This window comes from Dermacentor variabilis, unplaced genomic scaffold, assembly GCF_050947875.1.
Source record: "Dermacentor variabilis isolate Ectoservices unplaced genomic scaffold, ASM5094787v1 scaffold_12, whole genome shotgun sequence".
NCBI classification, from domain to species: Eukaryota; Metazoa; Arthropoda; class Arachnida; order Ixodida; family Ixodidae; genus Dermacentor; species Dermacentor variabilis.
The window spans coordinates 8,989,327-9,010,867 of NW_027460280.1; the positions used below are offsets into that span (position 1 = coordinate 8,989,327).

General features: G+C 45.1%; 1 protein-coding gene across 6 annotated transcripts in view; it reads left to right on the forward strand.

The window, feature by feature from the left end:
• Unc-115a (actin binding LIM protein Uncoordinated 115a) overlaps positions 1-21,541 on the forward strand; it is a 593,933-nt gene that overhangs the window by 478,923 nt on the left and 93,469 nt on the right. The window contains exon 18 of one of the 6 annotated variants that reach the window (XM_075676603.1): positions 7,893-8,040. The exons of the other annotated variants lie outside the window; for them this stretch is intronic. Within the exon in view, the coding sequence (XP_075532718.1) occupies positions 7,893-8,018 (126 nt within the window). The 3' untranslated portion in view covers positions 8,019-8,040. Of the gene's footprint in view, positions 1-7,892; positions 8,041-21,541 lie in introns of those variants that run through there. 6 annotated transcript variants of the gene reach the window in all.

Genomic DNA, 21,541 nt, shown 5'->3' on the forward strand with positions numbered 1-21,541 from the left:
GTTACCACCGATCTATTGCACACTCTATTGCACACTCCTTAATGATGCCCACAAGATTGTCGTTCGTTGCTTCGACACTAAGGTCCTCTTCCTGAGTTAAAGCCGAATACCTGTTCTGTAGCTTGATGTGGAATTCCTCTATTTTCCCTCTTAACGCTAACTCATTGATCGGCTTCTTATGTACCAGTTTCTTTCGTTCGCTCCTCAGGTCTAGGCTAATTCGAGTTCTTACCATCATATGGTCACTGCAGCACACCTTGCTGAGCACGTCCACATCTTGTATGATGCCAGGGTCAGCGCAGAGTATGAAGTCTATTTCATTTCTAGTCTTGCCGTTTGGGCTCCTCCACGTCCACTTTCGGGTATCCCGCTTGCGGAAGAATATATTCATTATCCGCATATTATTCTGTTCCGCAAACTCTACTAATAACTCTCCCCTGCTATTCCTAGTGCCTATGCCATATTCCCCCACTGCCTTGTCTCCAGCCTGCTTCTTGCCTACCTTGGCATTGAAGTCGCCCATCAGTATAGTGTATTTTGTTTTCACTCTACCCATCGCCGATTCCATGTCTTCATAGAAGCTTTAGACTTCCTGGTCATCATTACTAGATGTAGGGGCGTAGACCTGTACGACCTTCAATTTGTACCTCTTAAGTTTCGCAAGACCTGCCACCCTCTCGTTAATGCTATAGAATTCCTGTATTTTACGAGTTATATTCTTATTAATCAGGAATCCGACTCCTAGTTCTCGTCTCTCCGCTAAGCCCCAGTAGCACAGGATGTGCTCGCTTTTTAGCACTGTATATGCTTCTTTCGGCCTCCTAACTTCAGTGAGCCCTATTATATCTTATTTACTGCCCTCTAATTCCTCCAATAGCACTGCTAGACTCTCCTCACTAGATAATGTTCTAGCGTTAAACGTTGCCAGGTTTCATAAACGTTTCATAAAACTATAAATGGAAGCAAAAATGCAACAACTTTCAGCCCGTCCACAGTGGACATAACATACTATATAGCATGCTGTGTCACTCAGACAGTGAGACTTTTTGGTCTAAACACGATCACACACAGTAAAATGCTGTTTATATATGGTGTTACGTAGTGGGCATTGTTTGGTGCAGCGATGGAAGTGCTGCTCCAATTGCTCCATCTTATGCCAAACCACAGAGCTGGGCTAACTTGCGCCAGAACGGTAACTTCGAATAAGGTCGCTATGTTTTTTGGGATGTTTGTGTTCTCTGACAACCACACAGCTATGTATTGGCTGGCATTCAACCCTACAAGCTAAGCTAAAGCAACCCGTTTCAGCATAGGCGTCTTTGGAGGGTGGATGTGTTTGGTAGTGCATTGTAACTTGACTGCAAGAAAATGAAATGCTTTGTGCATTAATAATGCATTTTGAATGTTTTATGTAAGTCTTGCTCGTTTGCGTAATGTGCAGACCACCTAAAGATGATTTGAGTGGACGCCTCTGTTTTTGCTGGGGCAGTCGGGGAAGAAAGTTGCGCTCTCAGCTGAACCAATCAGTCGTGCCGTCTGTCGTTGTGCATTTTAAGGCTCGCTTGTGGTAAATCTGCGTTGAACAATGATGAACACCATGCATGTAGCATTAAAATATATTTCGCACGTGCACCACATCTAATTACCGGGTTGGTATAGTGCAGCATGCTGAGAAACGAGCTGCTTGCTTTCGTGAAATTTGCACTCTGGGTACTCTATATTCTGCACAACCACATTATGCAAAATCCGACTTTTGTGGTCGCAAAATGCAAACCAAAGATGTAAGGTTTTTGTTTTAGCATACCATAGCAGCTAAATGGCGGTCGTAAAGGGTTGGAGAATGCGTGAATGACAGAAATTGCGTTTGCGGCAATGATCTTCATGACGTGGCTTGCACAGATACAAAAATTTTAAGATGGCATTCTTTAGCATTCGTTCTACATTGATTTTATGGGGCAGACCTAATCATTGAGCTTGTGCAAAATATGGGCTATGCTGATCAGGAAGTAATTAAACACTTTTTTTACCTTTATTCTTTTTATAAATGCCGGAGTTCTTTTTGTCTCTCGAAGTTACATGGAATGGCAAACATGCAATGGCTGACAAAGTAACTTCATTTATTCTGTGGTACTCTGCTATGCGAACTGAATGTTGCCCAGAATTTAAAAAAAATAATTGAAAGAATTACACGAACGGCGTTCACTGTATGTTTATGGGTCTTGTTCAAGGGGTTCACAGTCAATATTTCTTGTTCATTGTGCATGAATATGTGTTTTAACTAACTTTATAATCTTACCTAATTGATGAGATGTCAAAGAAAAAGTTGTGGAGGATGTTGAAACATGAGCGATAACTGGATTTAAAGCAAACTAGGATTTGCGTTATTCAATATCCTTATCTGGTAAATAAGGTAATTAATGCTATTTAATTAAACTTAAATATTAGTTGCTTGTACACAACGAAACACAACTCTTGACTATCAATAACAAAAGCCTGTCAACATACAATGGGTGCTGCTGTAAATCCCTTAATCATTTTTTTTCTTTTTCTTGGCCGCATTTAGTCGTTCTTCCGGTATGTAACTTAACCCTTTCAGGGTCAATGACGTAAATATACGGCACCGTGAATGAGTCCGAAAATAGTCGATGCTGTACTATGACAGTGCCGTCCATACATATAAAAGTGCGCCAATTTTCTAACTTTTTCTTCCTTGGCATGTGCTGCCACTATGTGAGAATACAGGGAATTTTTTCTCGTGCCTCCCTCTCTCGGTTTTCGTTGCATGGTTTGTTTTAGAGCTAGTTTGTTCCAGCGTGTCTATAAACTACCGCTCTCGCATTGGTGCGCGCAAGTGGGCGGCGGTTTGGGTTTTGTTCCATGGGCTGTTTCGGCTTCTTGCACTTGCAAAACTAATGGCTATCTCGTTATTAATCGCTCAAAGGGCGACTGCCTGTTTCTCGCTCATTTAGTGCTCACAGGGGTACGCATAGAAAGGATGCTGCCATGCATGCGTTTCCTTTTCTTCCTCTTTTTTTTTTGCAAAACTAATTGCCCTCGAAAACTAATTTCCTCTGGTTGGCAATAAGATGAAGATTAGCGGAAGTTTGTCACAAGCTTTGCTTTTCTCACGTGCACATAACCATACAGTTCCCTTGAGTGCGCTCACCTATGCACTTCGATTACGCTATGGACGTAAATATTAGTGTTAAGAGCAGGAAGATTTGACACTTGCGAAATATTCTCATGTGCCCATATTCTAAGCCTTGACCTATGTGTATACCAATGCATCAAATTTTTAATTCTTATAAGTTTATTTCCTTTTTTATTTATGTTATTCATGAATAAACAGTATATATATACCAGTGCAAAATGTCTTTTCTCACTTTACGGTCACCCTAGAAAAATTGCGGTAAATTTTTTTCGAAATAGGTCCCTCAGAAGAATTAGAATCTGCAATAAAAAAAATCGACCCTGAAAGGGTTAACCCTTTCAGAGTCGATTTTTTTCCAAATGCAACCGCCCAGGGTTGATTTTTTTTATTGCAGATTCCAATTCTTCTGAGGGACCCATTTCGAAAAAACTTTACCGTAATTTTTCTAGGGTGACCGTAAAGTGAGAAAAAATATTTTTCGTTGGGATATATGTACTGTTTATTCATGAATAACAGCAATAAAAAAATGTAAATAAACTTATGAGAATTAAAATTTGATGCATTTTTATACACATAAGGCTTACAAAATGCGCACACAAGAATATTTTGCAAGTGTCAAATGTTCCTGCTCTTACACTAATATTTACGTGCGTAGCATAATAGAACAGCGAAGGTGAGCGCACTCAAGAAAACTGTGTGGTTGTGTGCCCCTCAGAAAAGCAAAATGTGTGACAAACTTCCGCTAAGCTTCATCGTATCGCGAACCAGAAGCAACTACAGGTTTTTACTCGTTTTTTAGATGAATGTTACGGAAATGCAACGTGTACAGGCAGCTCTAAATGGACTTTGCTTCTGCGTTTAATGCCGTTCATTAGAATGTTGTGTAAATGCAACAAGGTGCAGTAGAAGGTTAAGTATACAAGTTTATAGTAGGCATAGTGAGTCGCTCGTTTCATCGCATTTCATTGGATATATATGAAGTTATGTTGTGCAAAACACCTGGAACCCTGAACTGTGCATTATATTTCACTTGTGCTCACTAGTGACTCGACCATATCAGTTAGGTGTATTATGCAAATAAATGTTATTCATGAGTGTTTTAGTGGTAGCGACGACAAGGTGTTCGAATAGAGGTTGCGGATATCGCAGTAAAATAGTGAATCGTATTCGCTAACGACTGAAGCCTCCAGGCGAGGACCCAGTGATTATCATCGCATCACTCGTTATTGTTTCGTTTGATAGCCATGACCAAATCGCATGTGTATCCTTAATTCAACGTACTCATGCTGACGTTTCCTCTCAATTTCGAGAATTCACATCTGCTGTGTCGCTCTCATAACGAAGTAGAAAATAGAAACTTCCAAAAGTTGTCGTTAGTCACGTGCCAGGACAGCTACTGGTCTCTCACCTCGCTCTTTCATTTTCAAGGTATTAACTCATAATATGTTAGCAAATTTTCAGAAGTCTTGAATTTCAAAGATTCTTGAATTCCGTCATGCCTGGATTAAATTTACTGGCATTTCGATTATTTTGGCTGGCGTTTGGATTAAATAGAGTGGTCCTTGGATTAAGTTGAGTGGTGCTCGGATTAAAATCACTGGCACTTGGATTAAATTGACTGGCGCTTGGATTAGATTGACTGGCGCTTAGATTAAATAGAGTGGGAAAACCTGTAGTTTTCGCAAGTCTCCAAAATAAAATAAAAGAAAGGAAAAGGGAACGCATGCACGGTGGCATCCTTCCTATGCCCACCCCTGTGAGTACTAAAGAAGCGAAAAACAGGCGGTCGCCCTTTGAGCGATTAGTAACGAGATAGCCATCAGTTTTGCGAGCGCAAGAAGCTGAAACCGCCCACGGGACAAAACGCAAACCGCCGCCCGCCTGCGTGCACCAATGCGCAAGCTGTAGTATATGGACGCACCGGAATAAACTAGCTCTAAAACAAACCATGCAACGAAAACCGAGAGAGGGAGGCGCGAGAAAAAAATTCCCTGTATTCTCACATACAGTGAAACCTCGGTAAACCGTAGTTGATTGGAGCTCGGGAAAAGTACGTACTAAATGGTAGTACTGTTTAACCAAAATAGCATGAGATCGCCCACTTACCTGTCGAAAACGGAACTCGGAGAGAGTGCGATGAAAGGGGAAAAAAACATGCAGTATTTATTCACTTCAGGCGACAAAAATGTTATTTTCGTTTGATGCCGCGGCGGCCTAGCACGATGACGACAGCGACCTCAGACTTACTGAAGCTGCATGCCAGCTTTTCAGCCAGCCCCCTCTTCTCGGCAAACACTTGCATGGCAGATTCCTCGTTCGCATTGCGTATTCTCCGTGCCCGTGCGCAGTAGTGCTGCAGAAGTCTCGAGGGCGCCTTTTTCATTGCCGGGTGCCAGAGTTTGGAATACTTTTCATTTGGAATAGAGCTACGTTATCGCGCCCCTGTTCTCGTCGCGACGATTGCATTGATGAGGCTGACGTAACGCGCAGCTTATGCCACTGTCGGGCCTGAATCGCCCGTGCTATCGCTTTCCGTGTCGTCCTCGTCACTGTCGCTAGTCGACACTTTGGCAACAACACAGGCAACGATGGCAAAAAGTCAAACCTCGTAGCCGACATGTCTTCGTGATCGCACCAGCGCTGCCGAGCAACTTCTTCGCATTCCAAATGCCACACACTGTAGACAACAGCAGATTCCTGTTGCGTGCCAGCGCCGACTTCTTCATGTCATGTTCGATAGCATGGACGATGTCTAATTTTTTTTCTATGCTGAGCACCAAGTGTCTTTTTTTATCAGAGCTTCAAAACGACGCGAGTCCTCGCTTGCATGACACCATAACGCTCTTTGGCACGGCGTCGAAATGATGTTGATGTTGATGTGGCTTCATGCACAAACGCACAGGGCGCTCGGAGGCCGTTGTTCCGATCTCTGAGGCTTGTTGTTCTGCCGGGCCGCCCGATGGAGACTGCGCACCGCTGTGTTTGCACGACGAAATGTTGAAACGCTACGTTTTAACCGATGCATACGCAATAAGCTGGTACGGCTTATGCGGATACAAAACGCATTATGTTCAATGGCCGCCGAGTCAGGGATTTGACTTTACTACATTTAAAACGAAACTACTGTTTAAGCGGGTATGGTTTAATGACGTTTTACTATAGTGGCAGCACATGCCAGAAAATAAAAAGTTAGGAAATTGACGCACGTTTTAAACGTACAGATTGCGCCGTAAATATACGGCATCGACTATTTTTGGACTTGTTCATGGCACTGTATATTTACGTCATTGACCCTCAGAGGGTTAATAGTGGTATCTGAGGAATGCATATGGGTTTCCTTTGTTGGGTATATGACATTTTTTTCCTTTAGTGAACTTTCCTCCACCATGCGGGCTTCTGCATAACTGATTCACCGTAACATAATAATGTTCTGCGAAGTCAAATAAAGAACATCTTTTCTTGATTTGTCTGTATTTCACTCATGTTGAGTCATAGCTAGATGCTCCAAAACAAGCAATTCCTGCTCCAAACCTGTTTCAATGTGCCAAATTTGTTGCTTCGAGAGCTACTCCAAATCTCCCTTGGTCGCTTCCATCTCTATTGGTACTATTTATAAATGAAGCACTTGTGTCCTCTCATCAGATTAAATTGGATTATGTTTCACTGTGTTACAGACTGACACGCTAGCAGGGACTGAACAACGTATATTGAAAGCATTCATGTTTAAGCACTTTTTGGGTTGTGACGTCATTACTTGAGCTTGCCTTTGAAGCCGAAATGACGCTGCTTAGATGCTCATGAGGGCTTGTCATGAGCTGTATATGGTTGATACCGATGCAGCAGCCTTCCTTCCCCTTAAGGTGCGTAATGATCTGAAGGTCGACAACGGGTTCTCGCAGACCTTTCATTGTGAACTAATAGCTCACTTGCAGCCTGGCCAATGACTTGCTGGCTTACTGTAGGAACAAGAAGCTTCCACTGGCGATTTGACAGCAGGCTCAGAGCCAACACCTGTGCCGTGTTGTGTAATTGAATTGTCTGATGCTTCTAATGGCGATTGTGCGCCTAGCACTGTCTTGATCGCTGGGCTACCCGGTGAACACTGAGATTTGGTCTTTCAGTACTTCAGCTGGTCCTCATGTCAGCAGTGATAATCCCCACTGGCTGAATCAACTTCAGTCATTTGAGAGCCTGCCGTGGACTGCACCAGTCCGGGGAGTTAAGCTGGCACCTTCTCTAGAGTTTCTGTACCATATGGGTGTCCCGGGTAGATGGGAAGGTGTGTGTCCGGAATCTGCAGTAGGAATTGGTCATGACACAATGCTTTCCAAATGAGTGCATGGCTCCATCTCCAGTAACATAGCCCCCGGCATTTTCCCATTATTCAGGGGAGTGCACCAATAGTGCAAAAGAAATTGATTTAATTGGAATTGTAGTGTTCCTCGTGAATTGATGCGGAGCCCATTTTTTAACGTTCTAATGGCCCTCTTCGCCAAGCCAATCAATTGCAGATGATAGGGTGCAGCGTGGAAGTGTTCGATACCATTCGCTTTATGAAGGACTGAAAATGCACACTCGTAAACTACAGTCCATTGTCCAAGCGTTCATGGCGGATCAAATCAGCAGAACATAGTCCGCAGTGCTTCCACTTTCATCGCTATGATCGTAGTTTTCAGTAAGCTTGCTTGGATCCATTTCGTATGGGAGTCGACTGCCACTAGCAGCATTTGTTCCTCGACAGGGCCTGCAGAATCAATGTGCACTCTCGACCATCTTCCGTTGGTGTCCAGCCGTGGAGCGGACCTTTTGGCCGGTGGCATGCTGCTGCATTCTATGCAAGTCAGGCAGGCTCTGGCCATGTCTTTGATACCTCGATTGAGACCCGGGTACTCAAAAAAGTGAGCAAGCCAGCTTTTTCATTGCTGTGATGCCCTGTTGCGTGTCATGTAGTTAACGCAGCATAGACTTCCGGGCTCAGGCAGGAATTACAGTTCGATCACCCCAGTCGATGACACGCTACAAACCATCTCATTCTTCATGTGGAAAAAAAAGGTCATTGTCTCTTGCCTGCAATTTGCACTGCCAGCCATCATGAATGTATTGTTCGGCCTTCATTAATACAGCATCCTCTTTCGTCATTCGTGCTAAGTCTCTTGACGTCACTAGCCTACTGTCGAGATGCCTGGTAAAAAGCACATACTTGCGTTCGTCCTTAGCTGTTGATCTCGCCGTCACGTCATCATGCGGTTGTTGTGCCAGAAGGCAGCTCAGGGCATCAACAGCAATCATTGCCTTTCCTGGCTTGAATTCCATGCGATACAAGTATCCACTAAGCAGCAGAGACCGCCGCTGAATGTGGGCCACTGCTAGAGCTGGAACTGGCTTCTATAGAGTGTAGAGGCATAGGCAATGGCGTGTGGTCTGTAATGATGGTCAAATGATTACCAAAGAGATACTCAAGAAACTTCATGGCCCAAAACAATATGAGCAGAGCATCCTGTTTACGCCAGGCAGGTGAAAGTGTGCGCAAGCGGAATCCGACCAGCCGATCCTCCCTGTCAGTACAGCGGTAAAGTACCGTACCAGGACCACAAGAAGGTGTCAGTTTCTAAAAGAAGCAGTTCTTTTGGGTCTTAGTGGCTTAGAAATTGAGCTTTGCTTATCATTGACTTGACTTCTTTGAGCACCTTGTGTTGTCCCCCATCGCCAGGGCATATTATCCTGCAGCAGTTTATACAGCGGTGTAAGGGCTGATGCCAGGTGTGATAAGTGATACAAATGATGACATCAGATTATACACAGTGGTGAAACTATTGCCGCTGTTCCAACAGCTTCCAGTTTCTCAATAGCAACTGGCATAGCTGTAGGTAGTGTCAGCGTTGCTGCTGCGTAGGCTTAAATCATCTTGTCTTCGTCGCCACTGCACATAAATGGGCCAGAAAACACACGCATATTGTAGTAGGGGGCAAGAACCATGCAGACTAACTTGCGTCGTGTGCACCTCTTTATTATGAGGAACAGCAGTGATAGTTGCGCCACTGCGCATAAAATGATGCCATCATTTATATCACCTATGATACCAGGTTCTTAAAAATGTATTGTAATATGTTTCAGAGCCACTAAGCGAGTGCAACTCGGATATGCACGATGGTTTTAACATTTTCAACACTGCATCTATATTTCCCTCCTTAGGTAACAGCCTGTTTGCATGTAAGCAATGCCCAAGATACTCTACCTGATCTTGTTGAAAGAAGCACTTCTGAGGGTGCTGCTTCACTCCAAAAAGCTTTAGCCTCTCAAGTATTTGGTGCAGCATGTCACAACTATCCTGTTTTTCTGTAGCAGAACTGATATTTGGGCGAGTTGGTACGAATTCATAGTAAAATATTTTTCGCGCACAATTGACAAGGACACAGTGAAGGGGGGACACACGAGCGCTTACTCACAACTATTTTATTTTCGGAAAGATATAGAACATATATACCCCAGCTATCAGCGCTGAGCATGTGCTGAGCATGTCAGTAAAACAGAAACAGATTAAAAAACAGATTAAGAAGGTTCAACCAGTATTTAAAAAAGCAAATTCATTTTCAGTGATTACAACCAATGGTTGGCTTATGCATCTTTCAGCGCACTTTTTTATATGAAATCCTTCTGCAATTTCACGTGTTAGTTTATTTTTATCTGAAAACAAAATGTCAGTGTTAAAAAATACTGGATCACAGTGGCATAGATTGTAGTGGTTTGACAAGTGCGTCATTATGCAAAATAGAAGTGAGGCGTGCAGACAGGACACAAGAGTAGAGAAGTGGACAACACGAACGCCGACTATCAACTGAAGGGGGCACTGAGGCGAAAAAAGAAAGAAGGCACAAAACTCATCTGCGCATGCTCAGGAATGGTAACACCACGTGTCAATCGGGTAAACGTGCCGGCCTACATGAGAGATAACTGTTAAGGTACTTAATCTCTTTCTTATGTAAAGTAATCGAAGGCTGACTCACGCACGCACTTCCACATTATAGATATGCCATGCCTCTACCATAAGACGCGTGTCTTCATTCTTATGCCTGTACAATATCGCGCATTCATCTAACTCTGGCGTGCAGTTACAATCTCGGCAATGAAGCGAAAGATTAGAAGGCGATCCACCGGTTAACGACCTTTTACGTTCCATTAGCCTCTGATTGATACACCGTCCCGTTTGCCCTACGTAGAACTGGCCACAGCTAAGGGGAATTTTATAAACCACACCCATACGACAGTCAGTAAAACAGTTGTTCTTATTGTGCTTCACTGGACAAATATCTGTTCGTTTTTTGCCTTTTACCCGCTCCTTTTTATTCTGTACGGCAGCGCATATCTTACCTAGCTTATTGGGAGCAGTGAAAGCAACATTAACATCATAACTACTAGCAACTTTTTTAAGCCTGTGCGACACTGAATGAATATACGGAATAGCCACTACTCTTTTTTTGCTATTACTGCTTTCTGTAATCACGTCCGTCCCTCTCGAAACAGACTTCTTTAGGCGCTCAGCCACAGTGGCCACCGCTACAGTAGGATACCCTGCTTCTAATAGGCGCCGGACCTGCGCATTAAAACTGGCGCTCATTTTGTGCATGCACGATCTGGTGAGGGAAGACTTAAGGCACGACATGGCAATTCCGATTTTTTTACTAATTTAGAATGCTTGGATTCGAAAGTTTAGCAACGGCTTCGAAGATCTTGGGGAGTACTGCCAACAAACATGATTTTGTTCGAAGATCAAGGAAATGTCAAGAAACTGAATTACGCGTCGCTGAGGAAATTCCTTGGTAAACTTTAATCCTCGCCCATAAAGTTTCAATTGCTCACTTACTGAGGTAGCAGCGGAATCGAATTCTTCCCTATTACAGAAAATCAGGTAATCATCAACGTAACGAAATATCTTGATAACACTATCACCTAAGGCTTGCTCTAAGCAGTTGTCAACCTTACTCAGGTAAATGTTGCTAAGAATAGGGGCAACCTTTGAGCCAATACAAATGCCTGATTTCTGCAGAAAAACGCCATGTCTCCACCCAATCAGCGTCGACTTCAAGTACATTGAAAGAATTTCTAGAAAAGCTCCCGTGGAAACACCGCATGTGTCAATAAAAGCCGACTCTTGCACTTGTTCTTTAATGCACTCATTTACGGAATTTAGCAACCCGTCATGCGGCAGGGAATAATACAGGTCTTCGATATCCATACTAAAAGCAGTACAATCACCAGGATTTTCCTCTCTCAAATACTGAACTAGTGCCTGAGAATTACGCAGGCAAAAGGGGTCTGAAAAAACTAGAGAAGCTAGGCAGTTCTGAAGGTAACTAGCGACACAGACCTGCCACGTCCCTTTCTCTGACACTATAGCACGAAAAGGAATTTCTTGTTTATGGGTCTTGGCCGAGAAAAACAGTTCTAAAGTGAGGGATTTAGCTTTCTTGACATTACAGACAAGCCTATCAAGATTATGTTTTGACAAGAGGTCAACCGCACGTTGCTTAACTACAGAAGGCTTGGGTTTTACTGGCTGCAAATTATTTTCTATGGCTGAAATCGCTTTTTCTGAGTACATGTCATCTGGCATAATTACGAAATAACCTTCCTTGTCAGATATTACTGGTCTAAGTTTATGCTCCACAAGGTAATCAACTAACGGTCGGACAGGGTCAGGCGTCTTAAAATGAGAATCTGATTGTTATATGCTAACAATGCAATCCGAAATACAGCGTGAGCGTTCTTCTTCCGGGACGAGCCTGGTTATGCAGCGCGGTATGCTTAAAACGTCAACGGGTTTTACGTTAGGCTTAAAACAGTGCTTAGGACCTAAAGCAAGGGTTCTTCTATGGTTATCACTCATGATGGCATCTCCAAGAACCAGTACCTTATTTGACGGTGAATTATTAGAAAGGTGTTTCCTCGTACTTTGTTGAAGCTCCGGAAGTTTCATCCTCCATAGGAAGTCCGCATGTTGCACGGCTAACTTATTCCAATTGGCGTAGGGGCGGTTCCAATGGCGACCGTCTCCCAGGGCCGCGCAACGGACCCTTAGACACTCCTGGTAGAACCTAACTTGGCGCCAAGATTCAGCGGAAAGAATAGCTCCAATCCTTCTGGCATGCCCAGTTGATGGTTGAAGAAAGCCGCACATCATTTGAACTTCCAATGGGACGACACGATTACGACTAAACCACGACATGGTTCTAGCGCGGAACAAACATATCGCAATTAGTGAAGCTAACGAAGCAGGATTGTGCAGATAAGTAGGGGAACATGGAAAAGGGCTCAGAGTACTAGAAATGAAGCTTAGAACGACAGAAAGTTGAGCTAGTTGGTAAGGATTCATTATGCAAAATAGAAGTGAGGCGTGCAGACAGGACACAAGAGTAGAGAAGGGGACAACACGAACGCCGACTATCAACTGAAGGGGGCACTGAGGCGAAAAAAGAAAGAAGGCACAAAACTCATCTGCGCATGCTCAGGAATGGTAACACCACGTGTCAATCGGGTAAATGTGCCGGCCTACGTGAGAGATAACTGTTAAGATACTTAATCTCTTCCTTATGTAAAGTAATCGAAGGCTGACTCACGCACGCACTTCCACCATTATAGATATGCCATGCCTCTACCATAAGACGCGTATCTTCATTCTTATGCCTGTACAATATCGCGCATTCATCTAACTCTGGCGTGCAGTTACAATCTCGGCAATGAAGCGAAAGATTAGAAGGCGATCCACCGGTTAATGACCTTTTATGTTCCATTAGCCTCTGATTGATACACCGTCCCGTTTGCCCTACGTAGAACTGGCCACAGCTAAGGGGAATTTTATAAACCACACCCATACGACAGTCAGTAAAACAGTTCTTATTGCGCTTCACTGGACAAATATCTGTTCGTTTTTTGCCTTTTACCCGCTCCTTTTTATTCTGTACGGCAGCGCATATCTTACCTAGCTTATTGGGAGCAGTGAAAGCAACATTAACATCATATCTACTAGCAACTTTTTTAAGCCTGTGCGACACTGAATGAATATACGGAATAGCCACTACTCTTTTTTTGCTATTACTGCTTTCTGTAATCACGTCCGTCCCTCTCGAAACCGACTTCTTTAGGCGCTCAGCCACAGTGGCCACCACTACACTAGGATACCCTGCTTCTAATGAAGAACAAGTGCAATAGTCGGCTTTTATTGACAGATGAGGTGTTTGCACGGGAGCTTTTCTAGAAATTCTTTCAATGTACTTGAAGTCGACGCTGATTGGGTGGAGAGATGGCGTTTTTCTGCAGAAATCAGGCATTTGTATTGGCTCAAAGGTTGCCCCTATTCTTAGCATCATTTACCTGAGTAAGGTTGATATCAAGATATTTCGTTACGTTGATGATTACCTGATTTTCTGTAATAGGGAAAATGAGCGCCAGTTTTAATGCGCAGGTCCGGCGCCTATTAGAAGCAGGGTATCCTAGTGTAGCGGTGGCCACTGTGGCTGAGCGCCTAAAGAAGTCGGTTTCGAGAGGGACGGATGTGATTACAGAAAGCAGTAATAGCAAAAAAAGAGTAGTGGCTATTCCGTATATTCATTTAGTGTCGCACAGGCTTAAAAAAGTTGCTAGTAGATATGATGTTAATGTTGCTTTCACTGCTCCCAATAAGCTAGGTAAGATATGCGCTGCCGTACAGAATAAAAAGGAGCGGGTAAAAGGCAAAAAACGAACAGATATTTGTCCAGTGAAGCACAATAAGAACTGTTTTACTGACTGTCGTATGGGTGTGGTTTATAAAATTCCCCTTAGCTGTGGCCAGTTCTACGTAGGGCAAACGGGACGGTGTATCAGTCAGAGGCTAATGGAACATAAAAGGTCGTTAACTGGTGGATCGCCTTATAATCTTTCGCTTCATTGCCGAGATTGTAACTGCACGCCAGAGTTAGATGAATGCGCGATATTGTACAGGCATAAGAATGAAGATACGCGTCTTATGGTAGAGGCATGGCATGTCTATAATGGTGGAAGTGCGTGGATGAGTCAGCCTTCGATTACTTTACATAAGGAAGAGATTAAGTACCTTAACAGTTATCTCTCACGTAGGCCGGCACGTTTACCCGATTGACACGTGGTGTTAACATTCCTGAGCATGTGCAGATGAGTTTTGCGCCTTCTTTCTTTTTTCGCCTGAGTGCCCCCTTCAGTTGATAGTCGGCGTTCGTGTTGTCCACTTCTCTACTCTTGTGTCCTGTCTGCACGCCTCACTTCTATTTTGCATAATGACGCACTTGTCAAATCACTGCAATCTATGCCACTGTGATCCGGTATTTTTTAACACTGACATTTTGTTTTCAGATAAAACTAAACTAACACATGAAATCGCAGTAGCATTTCATATAAAAAAGTGCGCTGAAAGATGCATAAGCCAACCATTGGTTGTAATCACTGAAAATGAATTCGCTTTTTTAAATACTGGTTGAACCTTCTTAATCTCTTTTTTAATCTGTTTCTGTTTTACTGACATGCTCAGCACATGCTCAGCGCTGATAGCTGGGGTATATATGTTCTATATCTTTCCGAAAATAAAATAGTTGTGAGTAAGCGCTCGTGTGTCCCCCCTTCACTGTGTCCTTGTCAATTGTGTGCGCAAAATATTTTACTATGAATCCTGTTTTTCCGTCACTGCATTGTCATCAAGATAAACTTGAACCTCTCGAATTCCTTCTAGTATGCCCTCCATGTCTCTTTGAAAAGTAACTGGTACTGATCCCACCTCGAAAGGAAGCCTTTTGAAGCAGAACAATCCCTTTGGTGTGTTCACAAGAAGAATCTTCTTTGTGTCTTCATCTAACTGCAATTGATTGAAGGCATCCTTAAGGTCGAGGATGCTAAAGATTTCGATGCCAAGGTTTTCAAAGATGTCACAAATTTTTGCCAAGGGATACTGCTCTATGACACAGGCTGCATTTGCTGTCGTCTTGCAGTCAACACAGAGGCGGATGGGCTCATTGTTTTTCACAACTAGAACAAGTGGTGTCGCCCATTCGGCAGTTGAAATTAGTGCCAAAATCCCAGCCTCAACGAGACTGTCTATTTCGTCACTTGCTCCCTCATTGCTTAAGGTACAGAGCTGGTTTTAGGGAACTTTGGTTGAGCGTCAGTGCACAAGTGCAAATGTGTGGATGGTCTATTAATTAATCCCAATCCTGGTGAAAGCATATCTTAACTCTGACAGCTGCATTGCTCAGGAGTCATTACCATGATGTTGCTTATCGATCAATGATACAACATTGAGTTTGTGTTTGCCTTCATGCTTGAAAGCCTTGATAGCATCACGACCGCACAAATTGGGTCCCAAGCAACCAAGCACAGTCAAAGTAGCCTCGGTGATCTTTCCAGAGTAGGTAACTGGCACTTTCAGCAGGCCCTTGACCGGAAGCTTGCGTTTCGGTATCTTTCTCGGCCCAGCCATCGGTGCCTGTACATTGAATACATTGGTCAAGTTTTAATCGAAGAGGTGATCCTGTGTCCACTTGCATTTTTATCTGCATACCATTCCACCGCAAGGTGCAGGAGACCGCTTGGTAGGGGTGTGCGAGTACTCGAATATTCGATTTCAAATCGAATACAGTTTAACTCACTTAGAATGATACCAGTTTTAACAAGATATCGGTTATAACAATGAGAAGCTACTGCACCGTTGACTTTTGTATGTTTTCCATAGTGAAATCGCCTGCTTACTACAATGCCTCGACGCTGCATTATCGGTTATAATGATGAAGTCTGGCTTCTGGGTGTCCAAGCCGAAAGGTAGTGAAATGCGAAATCCCTGAAAAGAAAATAAGAAAATGAGAAATTCGAGCCGTTGCATGATGGGCCGCTGTTCCAACAGCCGCCGTGTGCTCATTTTCTAACCATCTCTGCGCGGCTCTCTCCCATCGCCTTCCACCCCTCCGAACACAAATGGGCTGCGCTTATAGCTCTACGCCACCCCACCCTCTAAAACACAAATAGACCGTGCCAACTGCCCCGCGAGCACATTGCTCGCATGTTGCTCGCTGGCTCCTCATCCGGTGAAGTTCTGCGAACAGCTTAATCGCTCGTGTTCATTTTTGTTCGTTGTGTCGAAGTCATTTCTGGCCACGCGGTTTCTCAACTTCGCTTGACTCGCCGCCGAAACGGAAGATGGCTGATCTGCCCGCTGATCATCGGCAATGCATGACGTTGATGCTGAAAAGAAAGTGCACCGCTATAGATTTGGAAACTAAGTGCTTTTTACCAATGAGACAATCGTCGCGAACATACTTGCATCGGATAGCAACTGCAACGACGACAGCAATAACACAGTAAGGCAGGCTGCCTCAGCGTTGTCCTCGCAGAAGGCCTGACATGATTCAGTCCCTCCGGGGCTTCGTTTTCGCGAGGAACCTTCCGCTGCACTACGTGGAGCGCTTGGATACCTTGGAAAAGGATGTCGGCAAGCTTCGCGTAAAATGTGCATGGCTGACGGACATAGTTTTTCTCGTGCAAGCCAGTGAGAAGTACGTGGTGAGATGCTTGTGGCAATCTCTCCTCAGCATTTCTTCTGGATTTCTCAAGCTGACAGGCTGCCGCGGCAGCCTTCTTGCAATTTTTAAAAGGCCCCTTTTGGGGCCACCAAAGTGATGCCTTGGCGGTGCTCGCATATCGCTTGCCACCCATGACACCTTTTGCAGTTGTTATAGCAGCGCCATTCTTTAACGCCGACAGCCACGGCTTGTCACATGTGATTGGAGCGCCCAGGAAGCAGTTAAACAAGTGAACACAATCAGCAGCCGGGCGGAGGAAGGTGGTGAGGAGGGCCCCACTGGCCTCCCTACCTGTATAGTTTTCTCATATCAGCTCTGCCATCCCCCTATTTTGATTTTTTCATGCAACCTAGTTATAACAATGGAGTTTCCGTGGCACATGAATATTGTTATAAGTGGGTTCGACTGTATCTAATATTAAATTTTTTTAATATCAGTACCTTCAGTGAATGACTCGGCCGTGGTCGGTGCATTGATGTGTGCAGCAATCCCACGGTGCGCAATCTTTATTGTTAAGAGGTTCGACCAGGTCATCCGGACTGATCTAAACAATAATGCTATGTGAAAAGAGGAAACAACAAAAGCAGCGTGTGTGGAAAGCATGGAAGTATGTGTGAACGTCAAGCCGATAAGCCACTGGAAGGCACACTGATCACATCATATAGGTAAATTCAGTATTCACGCACGCAGATTCGAACACTTCGGAGCTTTTTTACCCACATGCAAGCTCACAGACCAACTTGTCCTGGGTGCTTGCGGTATCTGCCAGTTGGTTGACTGTAGCCCCGAACGTCACTTAAACGACTGTCACTCTAAGCTGTACCCGTGATCTTGCGACAGTTTGCGGCCCGTTATCACAGCAGGCAGTGGTAAATTTCCATCACAACCACACCATTGGCTACACTGTCTAGCCTGTTCAGCCTAATTGTAGCTGCATCGTCTGGTGTCGACGGCTTAAGTTACAGTTGCCGAATCAACACAGATCTAGTCACAGTGGTCGCACGACCCTCGGAAAGCCAACAAACCGTGTTGCAGATGAAAGCAACTGCACGAAATGAGCGTTGCATGTTCACGGCCACCATCTTTGCGAAATACCGTAGGTGGCATCTTGTTTTAAACGCCGATCATGTAGGCACACAATTGTCTCTTTTCGTAGCTTCGAGCAACCCGTCACAAGACTAGCTTTACATTAACATGGCAGGCTTGAGAATATATGACAGCATGCTGACCCTTGGCTGCAGACGCATTTACATTGATGAAAACAAAGAGGAGGAGGGGAGGGGGGGTGAGTCAGGCAAAACTTGCCGTCGGCCTCCCTATTTAAGAACTCTTTACCGTCGGCACCGACCGTGCAGAGCGAGTGACGTGGTGTGAATTCCCGGCTTTTGTCTGTTGCACAGATTGGCCCTTAATGAGCTGACGATGACCCACAAAAGCCATCTGCTGTAAAGATAAAAAGAAACCTGTTTTCTGAAAGAAAACTGTAAAGCAATACTTTCTAAGCAATAGAAGATTGCCACTAAGCACAATACGGCCAACTATTAAACTGAAAACCCCAATGGTATTGAGGACAACTTTGCTATTTCTTAAGCTTCAGAGGGAAAAAGCACTTTATTTGACAGACATTTAGTAATTGAAAAATATTTTCCAGACCTTCTTATACGAACTAAGTTGTCTGTGCTGGCATACTTATTAGGGGTTCCCTTTAATAATAGTAGAACTTACTCTGCATCTCAATTCATAGGTACCTTAGTTACTTATAGCTAACAAGATTCTTGCGAAGTAATGTGATTAGCCTTCTAAGTATGTGCAGCACTGTGCTTTTTATACAAAATTTGGAAGCGTAAAAGTTTCTGTTAAATTTTTTCATATTTGATAGTCAGTTGGATATTCTGCTTTTCTTTTTCATTGTTTCTTTTCGAAATTTACTATTCGGTGTTCGCACATCTAACAGTTGGACAAGGCTTAGTGAAGGAGCAATAAGACTCGTGAGGTACTCCATGTAGTCGTCGCTGTTTGACATTTGCTCTGCACGGAGTCTTGCCGTCTTGTCGTGTGGAAACACATGCTGGCACGTGTGTGCCGGGTTACCCTGCCGATGACACTGGAAACACACTGCTTGACGGAACTGACCAGCCTTATATGTCCCAGTTCTGCAGCTCAAGCTGCCTAAATTTGTCCAAGGGAATGTGTCGCTGGACAGAGGCTGTGAACGACATACCGAGCATTTTTTCTTTCAATGCTATGGACGTTCCCGAAGCCAGTCGCTTGTTCCATCTGCTCCACATTCACCACTGCTATCTGACTGCACAGGCTGTGTCTTCAGCTTCCATTAGTATAAGCTTTGCTTGTGACAGCAGTTTCCAATGGACACCGGCATTACACAAGCCACAGATAAAGCAATCTCATTGCATTCTGTCTAGAGCATTTAAGAAATTGCACTTGCTTGCTATTTTCCGGATTAGCACGATGAAATCACTCATCTCATTCAGTAGCTAAATTTGGTGAAGAATTTATAGGACTCCGCAATTTCGTTCCATTTGGGAGCGAAGTGTTTCGCTAGTAGCTTGTCAACATCGTCATATGTAAGCTCCTGGGCTTTGGATGGTGCACAGCAGCCAGTAAGGAGGTTAGCAGTCTCGGTGCTTAATACCACAATTAGAAGCACCCTGCGTTTCTTCTGGTCAACAATGTTGTGAATCTTGAAGTAGAAATCCAGGCGCACCTGATAGGTGTTCCATTTGTTTTCATCCTCGCCGAAGGATGGTGGCCCGCCTTGTCCAGCCGTGGTCATTGCCCCAACATTGGTTCGATATTGACACGTGTACTTGTCTTCATCGGGCGACATGTTTCACCGCCTGACAAATGTTATCACACAGCGCAGGATGCGCTTGCATGTGTGGGAAGTTTCTGGAATATTATCGATGGTTCCATCCACTGTCTGTGACCGAACCGTGCGTAATCTGATTGCATGTGTGCGTGATGCGAATAATGTAAAACTTCGTGGAAGGCGCGTGGGCCCCAGCGATTAGTCTGGAACATTCGACGATTGATGTATAAAAGCCGATGTGCTTGACCAGTGGATTAGATTTTACGACGATCGCCGACGGGGTGTTCGCCGTTGTCGCCGTTCTTTGAGTGTAGCCTGTTTTGGAGGGCATAAGTTCGCCCAATAAAAGGCTAGTTTCGTCTTTCTCAGTTTGGCTGCTTTCTTCACAGTCACTACCACGTGACATCTGATGGAGGTGCTTGTGCGTTCATGTACCGAACGCCCTCGCAAAGCCGCAATCCAAGCCCGAAGCCCGAGGACAAAACCGACATCGCCCAAGACCAGCGTGCTAGCCGCACACTGCAAGGACTGCCCCCAGAGCCCAGACTTCTGCATGAGACGACAAAGAAGATTGTGGCCAAGACAACCCCAATGGCTGCCCCAGCGTCCCCCGTTATCCTGCAACAACCACGGGACCCACCGACCTTCCACGGAGCAGCTACTGAAGACCCGGAATCCTGGCTGGAGACCTACGAACGAATCGCGACTTTCAACAGCTGGGATTCCGACGACAAGCTGCGGCATGTATACTTCGCCTTAGAAGACTCCGCCAGAATGTGGCTTGAGAACCGGGAGTCGACCATGACACCATGGGACTTGTTTCGTAGCGGCTTCCTGCGCACCTTTACGAGCGTCGTGCGCAAGGAAAGGGCTGAAGCCATGCTGGATGCCCGTGTGCAGTTACCCAACGAGAACGTTGCTATATTCACGGAAGAAATGAACCGTCTGTTCCGCCACGCCGACTGAGATATGCCCGAGAAGAAGAAAGTCCACCTTCTCATGCATGGTGTGAAGGAAGAACTTTTCGGCGCAATGATACGAAGACTGCAGAAGAGTTTCTTCGCGAGGCCACCAGCATCGAGAAGACACTCGAAATGTGGAACCGGCAATTCAACCGCCGCATGAACTCTACCAACTACACAGGAATTCAATTGCTGTCCACCAACAATCTGCGCGAGACTATCAGAGCGGTCGTACGGGAAGAGCTGCAGAAGTTGTACCCTAGGTCGCAGCCTCAAGTAGCCTCAATCACCGAAATCGTCAAAGATGAGCTTGAGCGATCCCTTGGAGTTCCTGAGGTGCAACCAGAATCACTGCAGCCCCAGCCGGAAGCGATGACCTACGCCGCGGTCGCCCGCCGCCAAGGCCCACCTGCACGACTGCGCCAGGGACCTTTAACGCCACAATTCCGTCGTCCGCCGCCGCCAGTATGCCCGCCCGTCACCCAGCGCCGCTACGCGAGGAAGACGGACATTTGGAGCACTCCTGACCACCGCCCACTCTGCTACCACTGCGGAGAAGCGGGTCACGTCTACCGCCGATGCCCATACCGGGAAATGGGACTGCGAGGGTTCGCCGTTAACATGCCGCGACCACAGCTTGGCGAACGACCTCGCGGTATCACCAACTACCTCGCCGCCACTCAGTGGAGCGCTCGACAACCGTCCCGTTCGCCGTTACCAGGCCGTTACCTGTCGCCACAGCACCGACCATACACTGGCCCAGCCCGGGGCTGGTCTGCAAGCCCATATCTGGAAAACTAAAAGCAGCAACCGATGGAGGTGCGGTTGCTGTTCGTCGAACTGATGAAGATCCTCCGCCGCTGACGAAGACGCCGAAGCGACCATCTTGACGACATAATAACGACACGCCGCCGTCCTGACGAAGTCGGGAAGCCAAGACTACACCGACGAAAGATGACGTGACGACACGACGTTCCAGCTTCAGTTCAACACGACGCCAAGACCTAACTGCAACGCCAGA